Source organism: Pinus tabuliformis, chromosome 7 (assembly GCF_031772625.1).
Source record: "Pinus tabuliformis cultivar Carrire ecotype Pingquan chromosome 7, CPIR1, whole genome shotgun sequence".
NCBI lineage: Eukaryota > Viridiplantae > Streptophyta > Pinopsida > Pinales > Pinaceae > Pinus > Pinus tabuliformis.
Window position 1 is genome coordinate 395,778,384 of NC_142293.1, and position 11,946 is coordinate 395,790,329.

Genomic DNA, 11,946 nt, shown 5'->3' on the forward strand with positions numbered 1-11,946 from the left:
CCTGTATACCTTGGTAGGAATATGAATATATTGACTTTCAAATAATTTATACTAGTTATAATTTATTTAGTATATAATATTAAGTAAATTAACCTTCAATAACTAGGTGAACCAGTTGATCACTATGTATAAATACTCGTACAATCCTTCTCAAAATCACCTCCAATTTCCAAACCACCTATTTTACAAAATTATAAAGGTCAGGTTACTCGAATTGGAAAATCTAGCATGGAATTCTGAAACGAATTTGTGACGATGACTTCGGTTGACCTTTCAGGTCCATAATCAGTAGCACTATCTATAATACTCTTTCTGAACTCAAATCTTGTTAAAGTAAGATCCCACATTTTGATTGCATGGATGTATATTACAAGAAATTGATAGCTGACATTTGGCTTATTGTAGATATATATTAGATCTTGAAAACATTTCATCAATATGTTTTTGGTATTGCATTCCAAAAGCATAAGTTCACAATCCACTTTACAACATTGAGCTAAGTCAGAGCATGTATCACAGGCACATGAGATATGGAAGACAGAGAATGCATAACAGACACAAAAGATATGGTAGATATGATTGTGGTCTAGAAATATATTATACTATACCACCCAGACTTTATGAAGGGAAAATATATGGGAGAATGTAAGAATATTTAGGATAATAGGCTTCATATATAATAATAATATATTAAAAAATTAGCCCCTGAGGGACCAAAAAGAGAGACACAGACAGAAAGCAAGGGGGCACCTGGGCATACCTTAACCAAAAATAAAACTGATTTAAATTCTTTTAAATAGATTCAATCAAGGCTACAAAGAATAATGAAAAAGCAAAAGCAAAGAGAACAGATCTTCCAATTGACATTGAAGTAAAAATCAATCGGTATAAGGGGATGTTGTCAGATAAGATAAGATAATTTTATTGATGTCCGACGAATGACCACAAAAATAGGTCAATGGGGGTGAAGAAGACAACCTGTATGAATACAATGGGGAGTGCAAGTGTATCTCCTAGAGAATGATGAAAATAACACAAACAAATTAACCAAAAAAAAAGAACTGCAGTAGTACAGCCTCAAAACACATGTACATAACCATGACAAAGGTTCAGTGAAACAAATACTAAGTGAGTTCGTCCAAGACTGGAAAAGTGGACAGCTCAAGAGCCGGTCAAGAGAGAGTGAATGAGAAAGAGATTTAATGATTAAGCCTATGAGTTCAAGGTCTCCCGAGTCTGATGGCCAAGGGTGAGGGATGCAAACTGGACAGTGGATCGCTGTCAGAGTTCTCTGGAAGACTGGAACCATCACAGGGTTCAGCTGTATGATTATGGATGGGATGGGGGCTGGGTACTCCTATCATCCGAGGTCAAAAGAAAAAAACTCCAAATAAATCTCTGGCTGCTCCTTTAAAAACCGGGAGAAAATGTGATGATTGGGAGGCACCTTGCTCTTGATCCATCTGGAGCCGATCCCTTTAATATTCTAAGGATGTGTGGACTGATGTACAGTTCAGGACTAAACTGTGGTCTATCTGATAAACTATTCTTCCAATAGCAATTTTGTTTCTAAGATTTCTATACAAACACCTCATTTTTCTTGGTAAAATAGCCTTCCAGGAACTTTTTCCCTTAAATAACCAAAGCAAACCATCCGCCAGACAGGTATACCCAAGTACACTCGCACAGCCAGGTCTTGTATATGGCTAGACATCTGATGATATTGTAAAAAAAAAATCATAAAAATACGAGTGTAAAACATATAAATTATAATATAAATACATCTTATTGCGTGCTTGAATGCACAATGGGTGATGGCAATGTCAATCCCCAAATATATATGAATATACACACCACACACACTCTTACGATAGAATATGTTAATGCCAGCTCTACTCCACATAACATATGGACACACCTTAACCCACTTAGGGCCACATGCATGTTTACACACACACCTCGTAGTCTATCCCACATGGAACACACAAATTACTGTTATTAACACTCTAAAATCAACCTTGAAATTTTGGGTGAGAAAACACTGGACATTAATCCAAATCATACACATACACAAGTGCAAGAATGCAAAGAACAAGTTACAAATCCACCAAGGAACACACAGCAAGGAAGCACAATGCCAATGCACCCACAATCTCCTTAACCCACTTCGGTCCATACAAGTGTCGCACAAGTACACATACACCTTGTAACATAGTCCATAAGACTGTTAGGACTGAATCTACAAACACAGATATGAAGATATATAATGTATTGGCAACCAGTATAGGTGTGGACCGTAGGTCACTACAACAGTCCAATCTCTGAATTTCTGAAAAATAAACCTGCTACCATGTGCATCCTGCGAGAGGTCAGTATCACCAGATGAAGCATTTATACAACACCAAAACATCAGGAAAATACATAGTGCTTCACAAGTAATTCAGGCATTACAAATTTTGAATCTAGAAATTTTGGGAAATTTGATATTTCTCCTGCTAGAGAGCTGTTTAACTATACCATTCGTTTGCAGAATACAAAGTACGAGGGAACCTCTCTGAGTCTCTGGAGCTTCATATGAGGATGGGTGCATTTCATATATCAAGTTGAGCAAACCCACAAAGTTTATTGGTCAGTATATTCTCTTATAGATCAACAAGTTCAGTGTGTTGACTCGTTGGACAACTCAATGTTCATTGATGGCTTTTACATTTCAAACATCAAATACACACTTCCAATAAGTTTGCTGTCATTAATCTCAGCATGTTTCTTAATATTGTCAGACAGTTTGTGCTTTTGCCAATGGTTGGTGCATTAAATATCTAGCATAACAACTTCATATTTCATTTCTGGATCTGTTTAAATAAAATTCAGCATCTATCTGTATGCGAAATATGAATCTTAAATTTATTTCCTTGATGTTACACTTTAAGATTCAATAACAAAATTTCCTCCACTGAGCACTAGTGTTCTTGTATAAAACCACTCACATACAAAAATAGCAAATTGCTAGATTCACAGGTTTGAATTTGCTGGTAGCTATACAAACTCCCTATTCAATCTGTTAGTGTTCCTTGACTATAGATGACTCTCAACAAATTCAGGATTGACAGGAGTCAAATCAATCTCTGAAAAGTTATTTCGTTTATCAAATATTAGCCTCCTGCTTCCAAATCCCCATTTTTGAATCTAGAATGAAATTTTCGACATGTGATAAATGGAGAAAATTTAAAATAAAGTCATCCTAACCAAAAAATTCTCGTCACAAATCAAATGATCCCATGCAACAGTAGGTAGGAGCACACCTCCACGTAGTCAACAGTTACATGACCAGTGCCTCTGTCATCCCACTTCCCTTCATCATTCAAGCGATAAACTTTGACACGCTACAAATTAAGAAAAATGTGTCAGAATCCACAGATATAGATCTTATTCATAATACAAATAATTCCAACACAGAAATGTTACAATTTCACAATAGTTGAACAAATTCATGTGAAAATAATCACAAACAAAACTTTCCTGTTTTCAGTTTTAGAGGTATATTAAAAGTCCATGAGCACTCATCAAACCACTTCTAGGACCAAAAAAAATAGACTTGCAAAACTATAATGTTTTGGAAACAGACGATGGAATTATTACATAAATTATAATGATGCTGAACACGTCATTACTAACATGTAAGTCAATAGGTTAGAATGACGATAACTGAGTTAGAAAAAAATAACAGGAAAATAAGCAATAAGTGTGGTATGTTCCTTTCATCCAAATGAGCTTTTAAGTAACTTACAAAGATAATGTCACATAAACAATAATGAGAGACAAGGCGTTGGGCATGTGCAATCATCAATAAATCAGCATCTTCCATCGCCATTGCTTGCCCTTAAATGGTTGATCACTTGAACTTTAAATTGAATGTTATAATAAATAAGATGACGTGTACCACCATTTCAAGTTACCCAGCAATGGTGGAGGTGGAAACCATGAGATAATCCAGCAACTGCAGCATTTTTGCCACTTTAAATTTGTAATGCGCACACCCAGCTCGCCTATTGCAATCAACCAATATAAAAAAGAAAGACCAGTTCCTCTAAGAAGTTTTTATAAAGAGTAACAGTTACTTGAGACTCTGGTAATTTGTCCTTTTGAGATATTAACAAAACCAACCCCAGAATATATTTATCAGTGAAAACGCATATAATGGGCACCAGTTTTTTGTCAACTTGTAACAAAAGTGCACAGCTACCATCAATTCCATGACCTTAAAATTTCCCAAACTTTAAAGACAAGCAAACATCTCCATAATGGGCAACATCACATAAAAGAATGGAAAATGACAGTCATTAATTATTTTATTGGCCTTTATTGTAAAGTCTGAAACATGAACTGACAAATTGCCATCTGAAGGACCATCTCCCAACTGGATTCACAAGGGAGATAAGTCCAGGAGAAATCACATGGCAGCATTCCTCGTCTATGCATATCCTGTTGGTTCTGCATCAAAAACTCACATAGAGAAACTAACTATAAGACCTAAACAGGCCATACAAAGTGCTTCTTGTGAGATATCATACCATTCAATCTATGCGTTAGCCAACACTATGTTTCAAAAGTACAGAAATAGCAACCAAAGTTTAAAAAGCAAAGGAAGAAGTTCCACTAAAAGATCAACCTTCAACACCAAAACCACTAAAATTCTAGATTCTTGAACCTTTAGCACCAAAACCACATCTTTTCCACCTAGTGAAAATGTCAACTAAAGGGATCCTTAGTTCCCCAAATTACGAAGTCCTTCAAATGGTCCATCCAAAAGCATATTCAGGGAAGTGCATCCCTTTTTAAATAAGAATAGCCTTTTTTATTTATGTATAAAACTCTCTCCAAGGGGTGGTCCATACAATCCAGCTCGCAGAATGCAAATTGCAATTGGTATGATTTTTGAAACCAGAACTAACAGACATAAACCCAAGGCTGTGAGAAATATTGACTATTTTATGCATTTGACTCTAAGAAACAGAACTAGCAACGTATCCTTCTGGCCTATACATAGAATCAGGGTAGACAGGCATCAAAATTAACTATGGGGCAGACACAGATTGCTTTGAGATTTGCCATCTAACAGTGAGGTGAGGTTCCTACTGAGTCACCATAGCTCATCTTTAATGACGGTTGGTTACTAACAACTCTGTACATCATCCACCTCAATGTGCAAGCCATCAAGGGATTTCCATTTAATTCTTCATTAATGACTGATGTACACAGTTGAAGAGCCCAATTGGTAAGACGAGGCATCAAAATTAACTATGGGGCAGACACATATTGCCTTGAGATTGGTCAACTAACAGTCAGACGAGGTTCCTACTGAGTCACCACAGCTCCTCTTCAATGATGGTTGGTTACTGACGACTCTGTACATCATCCACCTTGATCTGCAAGCCATCAAGGGATTTCCATTTAATTCTTCATCATTCTGTCATTAATGAGTGATGTACACAGTGTAACAGTCTTTCATTAGGCACATGGCAGCAGAAGGGCCTTTCTAGGGCTAGGCGTTGACTTAGAGCCATGTTACTCCGTGAGACTATTGGACCGTGCTTGAGTGTTCAATGGATTTCAAGGATTGTTGCCTGCTGCAAAACGACCACCCTCAGCTGCTTTACATTTGCTCTGAGGTTGGCCTTGACATCCATATTGATGGCCAGGTTCGATTGTGGAATAAAGTGGAGATTACTGAGTCAGGGAGCCCAACACAGTAGGTAGCACGGTTGCAGAAATAGATGAAGATAAGGAAAGAGAAAATGCGCAAAGGATGGCAAGGGTCAACGATACCCGAGGTTAAGAAAGGGTGCTATAAGTGAATGGAGGGATTTGGCCAAACAGGGAACATCTAACTTCCCATTATACAAAACAATACTCAAATTCTAACAAAAGGGAAAATCTATAGAAGTCCTCAAAAAGTGAAATATGAATTATTGCCAACGATGAATCAACCCAGTCCCAATACCATTTTTTCACCTGCATAAGCAAGCTGTGAATCAAATGGAAAAACAAAATGAACATGAAGGAGATTAATGCAGCTTGACAGGTTACATGGTGAAGAGCACTTAAACATTATCACATTACTAACATAAGAAATGCACAGTTGTCAACTTACTTCAAAGTAACAATCAACTGAACACAACTAGTAGTCAAATAAAGTTCCATGGAGAAAGAATTAAGTCTTGTTCAACGGTGAACTGATGAAACACATAGTTAACATTTTGTACACAACATTCAACACAGCAGAGACTCAAATATGGTAGACGAACAGTCAACCAAACAATTGCAGTAGACACAAAAAAAGGTAAAACAAGCAATTTTAAGAATATTAGAAAGTATATTAATTTCACCATTTTAAACTCTCATAAGACCCACATGTTTACAACAATATTCAAATGCTTGGCATTCTCAAAACTATATGGCATGAATGGTGGGAAAACACCTGCTGCGTTTAATCATGGTTTGTGTCCAATCTTATGAACAGAACAGTTGAATGACTCGGTCTTTTCCTAGAGAAAAGCTAGGTGCCAGGAAGTAAACTCAGGTTTTTGCCACCATGAAGAAAACTAAGCCTAACACCTTATTTACACTATAACAACCTAATTTGTTTACTTATTCCACAGTAGCAATCCACCAGAAAACTTCAACATGGGCTGTCAAACATGATTTCTAGTAAGCCAAATCGGTTAGCTTAAATGGTTATCGCCAACGTCACTGGCCATTTGTTCCATGCCAGAAGATGCCCAGCTCGAATCCCCTTTGCATTAATCAAACTAATCTACATTGACAAGTTTACAAGAGATGCCATCCAAGAATGTGGGGAAGCATCCCTCAGGTTTCCCCTGGCAAAAATATATGATTTCTAATTTCAAGCTGAAATTATGAAAGATAGTCCGCTGAAAGGAGGTCAATATAAGGTAGGTACGGTGGTTATACTATAAAATTTAAAAACCATAATTGAAAAAGACATCTACAATTATCTGCTACAAATCCTAGTCAATGGAAATACAGAAAATAGCATTATATAGAAATCAAGTTCAGCTGTCGTTACTTGTGCAAATGCACGGATAAAGATATTAACTGGTTGAGTCAGGGGCAATGTCTGCTACAGTTATGTGGCAAAAGCAGCAAACCAAAGCTTCAGAAGTTGTGAACATAAATAGCTTATTACTAGCACTACGGCGCAAGTCCTAATTCATGGCAATAGTGAAGATGATAATACCATTTAGAAATCAAGATCACCTGCGGTTGACTGTAGCAAAAACAAGGTATAACACAGTTGACAGGTTTAACTTAGGGGCTAAGTATTGAGGTGAAAGCAGCAAACCATAGTCTCATGAGTTCTGGACAGAAGTAACTTATTACTAGTTCTAGGGCACATTAAGTTGATAATTCAAGATTTGAAGAAATACGTAACCCAAAATTAAGCTTTACTACTTACGACGCATACATAATGGATGCCAAGCAGTCAGATTGAAGATACTTGCTACAAGCACTTAATTTTTATTATTCGTGGTTATTAAAAGTCCAGCGTCCATATTTGTGGGGAATTGCTAGAGCAAATAAAGAACGAGGTGTTTCCAGTATTAAGTTCATGACAAGAAAACCTAGCCCGAAAACCTAGAATAAGATTTTCAAATTCGATGTTAAAATTAACAATGCCAAAAACCAGCAGACACACCTGCAAAGGATCCGACACGACGCTGTTCCGACCTTGCGTTCCCATAGTCCAATCAAAAAGCTCCCGGAACAAGTAACGTATTATGATACACTGACCTCCCGAAAATTATGCAAACGCCTGCTGTCTTCTGTTAAATAAGGTAAGGGCGAAACCCTCGCGACCTTGGAGAAACGCGAATGGAGGTCACGGCTCGAAGCAAGCAACCCTTGAACCAAAAAAGGTCCTTTGTGGTGAACGAAATTGAGCGCTTCGGTTCTCGATCACGGACAAAACCACTCCCTTGAAACCGAATTTGAGATGGCAATCGCAGGAAGGAACTGGAAAACGATATTTCGGGGACTGGAATGGCTCCGGTACTAATAAGAAGGTCCCGAAACCCTGGATGGCTCCCGAAGAGAGGCCTTCGGAAAGAAAGAAAAACAAATAAATGAATGAATAAAGAATACCAAGGAAATGGGCGGAAAGCGGGCAAGAGAGACAAAGCGCAGTAAATGTATGTATGTGTATTCTTTCTTTTTCGACCCTTTGATTTTTACGGGCGGTATAGCTTTTAGTCAGGCAAATTTATTGACTCAACGAAACTTGAAAATCTCTTTTGGGACTTTGATGATTAATTATACACGTGGCAAATGGAGAGGCGGTGTGGGAGATAAGAATAGGTGGTGGTGTGAGGAATAGAGCTTTCATTGGTTTCTAATGGGGTCCACTAGATGCACAACAGAATAGGACATCCTAATTTCCATAGGGTTCCCTTATTTTGGGAGGTCATGTCCTTGTGCTAAAACATTGCACTGCCCATGGCACTAGTGGAGTTAACATTGTGTTGCTCTTGCAAATGGGAGTTAACATTGTGGGTTGCTTTTGCAAAGTGGGAATAGTACAAGTGTTTGGAACTCAAAGATATTTAATCATTTTTTTGGAATATGTTATTATTAGGAGAATGTTAATAAGTGAATTTTTTTTATTTTTTCTTTTTTTCTTATAATTCTATTAATAATTGAAAGTTATAATTCTATTTTATTAATAAAAAATTAACTATAAAAAATTGATTTAATAGTTTTTGGTTTGCGTTAAAGATGATCTACACTAGTGAAATTTTGGAAAAAAAAATGATATAGTTAGGCAAAATTATATATCGACATAAAATATAAATAAATTAATGAGAAAGGTTGAGTTTGTTACTCATTAATGAGTCATATCTCATACGATTGACAATGAGAAAAATTTGTTAACCATATTTGATAGCCAAAATGTCTCGTGATGACAATTTGGCCATTAAATTCCATCCCTGAGTGGGAATATTATGGTGATCCTGAAAAAAATAGCATTGAAAATTTGCAAGCCCTTCAAAACCTAAAAAAAAAGACACAAAATGATAGGCAATTATTGGTGGTATTAGAGATAATAATCAATTTATGAATTTCCAATCATTAAGAAGGATATATCTACGTATGATCTTGCATAAAATAGTCATAATGACCTTACACACTCTCTAAATCACGTTCTTGTGAAGATTCAAAAATCATTCAAAAAATAAGATTTCACCAACAATAGCCCTTCAATATTTCTTTGTGTCCTAAAAAGAGAGCAAGGCCAAGTTATGCAAGTGTTGGTTCTCAAAAGGAAGATGATACAAGGCCAAAATCTATAAACATTGATTAAAAGCATCTTGAGGTTGTCGTGGACATGGATCTAAAAAGTATAAATAATTTGTAACAAGGACCTAAGTAATAGGTGTGGCAATGGAGATTGATCGATCTATGGCAGTTGTGGTTCTTGATAGTGCAATGTTACATAATGTGTCCTTAGAGTTTTGATTCCATGAATGTTGTCGATTTTACTATTTGTTTCTCTGTAAGTGAATATGTCATGTTGCACTTTTTTATCTTTCTTATTGTTAGGTCCCTATAATACTAGTGTATTCCCTTATTATTATTGTCATTGTACCCCTTATTGTTATTGTTGTGCCCATGTTGTCCTCATATTCTTATTATTGTGGCGTATTCCCTTATTATTATTGTCATTGTACTCCTTATTGTTATTGTTGTGCCCATGTTGTCCCCATATTGTTATTATTGTGCCCCATAGAAGCCCACTATTGTTATTGTTGTGCCCTTACATTATTATTGTTATGTCAGCTCTGATAATATTGTGACCCCTTAGACTCCTATATATGGAAAGGAGGTCTTGTCATTTGTATCATCCAAGAATTGTTCATTTGTGTAATGTAAAGGAGTTTGCCCCCCCGAAAAGGTTACGTTTTAAGTCATTCGTCTATCTCTTTCTTCTATTTTGTGAGCTGGTTGCATAACAATTGGTATCAAAGCTTTAGATTCTAGGGTTTCGCTGCTTCAAACAAGTCATCGTGGAATTTTCACTATAACTTTTTTCTACAAAGCTTCAGAAGCTTAAATTAAAACCCATTTGAGATGAAATCGTGATGAACCACATGATCAAATTTCAAATCTTGTCTCGCTATATTTTCAAAGATATGAATTGAGGAAGTTAGGGTTTTTGCAAGCTCCTGAATTGGATCTCAAACAGGTCACCTTGGGAAAATCGTCATAACTTTCTCTCTGAGCATCTTATTCAAATTTCGTAAAAGGTGACAGAAATCAGACGGACTGTAGTTTTTTGGGTATCATTTTCAGAACCTAAGGTTGAAATAGTGACACGTGGCACGTCGTACAAGTTCGCTCTACTGAACTAGTCTATAATTAGGTCATCGTGGGAGATTGGGCATAACTCTTTCTTCGGGAATCCAATTGTGATCAGACTTGCGAGGTTGGAAAGAAGACTCAGAGGGATATCACAAGCCGAAATTTCAGAACTTGGAGATCCAAAATTACAGAGTTACAGGCATTTCAAGATCGAGCTCATGAAAATATAAAAAAAAAAAATAAATAAATAAATAAATAATAATAATAATAATAATAATAATAATAATAAAAAATAAAAAATAAAATAAAATAAAAAATAAAAAATTATGTGTACTTTTTAAAAATTTGCATAAGCCTTGTTTGATAAAGTAGTTTGAAGTGATTCAAAGGGCATTATGAAGCATAATTATCATTCATTGATGACCCGAAGAAAGAAAATGGAAACACCTAGTAAGCAACCTGAAATCTCTACTATGACACATGAAGAAGAGGAAGAAATGCAACATGATATATCAAAATTACAAGACCAAGTGCAACAAATTTCGCTCTCACAAAAAGTAATTGAAGCTAAGATGGATGGTTTAAAGAATGGAATGGAAGCTAAGATGGATGGCATGGAAGCTAAGATGGATGGTATAGAAGCAAAACTTAAAGGCAACATGGAAGATTTGAAGATAGATTTGACAAAGTTGCTACAAGAAATGCTTATTAATGGCGAAAGGGTAGTAAAGGAAACTCGTGATGAGAACAAAAGAAATGTTAGTCATGATTTCATAGACTCTAATGTTGGATTGAAGACCCACCATGTTCTAAAGATTGATATGAGGAATTTTGATGGCAAGGATCTCGTAACATGGATACTACAGATGGAGCAATATTTCAATCTCCATAATGTGCAAAGCACACAAAAGGTACGCATTGCAACTTTATATTTGGAACCCAATCAGTTTGTATGGTATTGGTGGATTTGCTCTCGTAAACAAATTGTCACTTAGGAAATTTTTATGGAAGAAATGATAGCACATTATGAAGATACAAAAGGCAACATTTTTTTTAGCCAATTGATAAATCTCAAACAAAAGGGGTCAATGGTGGAGCACATTGAGGACTTCCAAAAATTGAATATAAGAGTAAAAGATATTCCAGGGGAGCATAGGATTGATGTGTTCATAGGGACTTTAAAGGATAACATCCAACATGAGGTTTGCCTTTGGGAACCTAATTCATTGGAGAATGCATTCTGGTTGGCAATATAAATTGAAAGCAAAATTATGGCAACAAGGAAGCCTACCACTCACAACTATAAATATGGAAGTGTTGTTACCCCTAGCCTTCCACAACCTACAAGGTTGACATGCAACAACAACTGGAAGAAAAAAGAGCAAAAGGGCTTTGTTACAGTTGTGATAACAAATACACTAAAGGTCATAAGTGTGCTAAGAAGAAATTATTTTACATAGATTGTGAAGAGGGAGAAGAAAACAAACAAGAAACGTCAAAAAAAGAGGATACACGTCAGGAACAAACCCTAGAGAAAGAAGAAATGAATCCGACCATATCTTGTAATGC

At 36.2% G+C, this 11,946-nt stretch overlaps 1 protein-coding gene across 5 annotated transcripts in view; it reads right to left on the reverse strand.

Annotated features, from left to right (window-relative positions):
* Positions 1 to 8,222, reverse strand: part of LOC149247652 (uncharacterized) — a 66,677-nt gene extending 58,455 nt beyond the window's left edge. For all 5 annotated transcript variants that reach the window (XM_089458268.1, XM_089458267.1, XM_089458264.1 and 2 more), the window contains exons 1-2: positions 7,718 to 8,222; positions 3,303 to 3,383 (exon numbers count right to left, since the gene is read on the reverse strand). In XM_089458268.1, coding sequence (XP_089314394.1) covers positions 3,303 to 3,383; positions 7,718 to 7,762 — 126 coding nt within the window. In that variant the 5' untranslated portion in view covers positions 7,763 to 8,222. The remainder of the gene's footprint in view (positions 1 to 3,302; positions 3,384 to 7,717) is intronic.
* Positions 8,223 to 11,946: the final 3,724 nt, after the last annotated feature.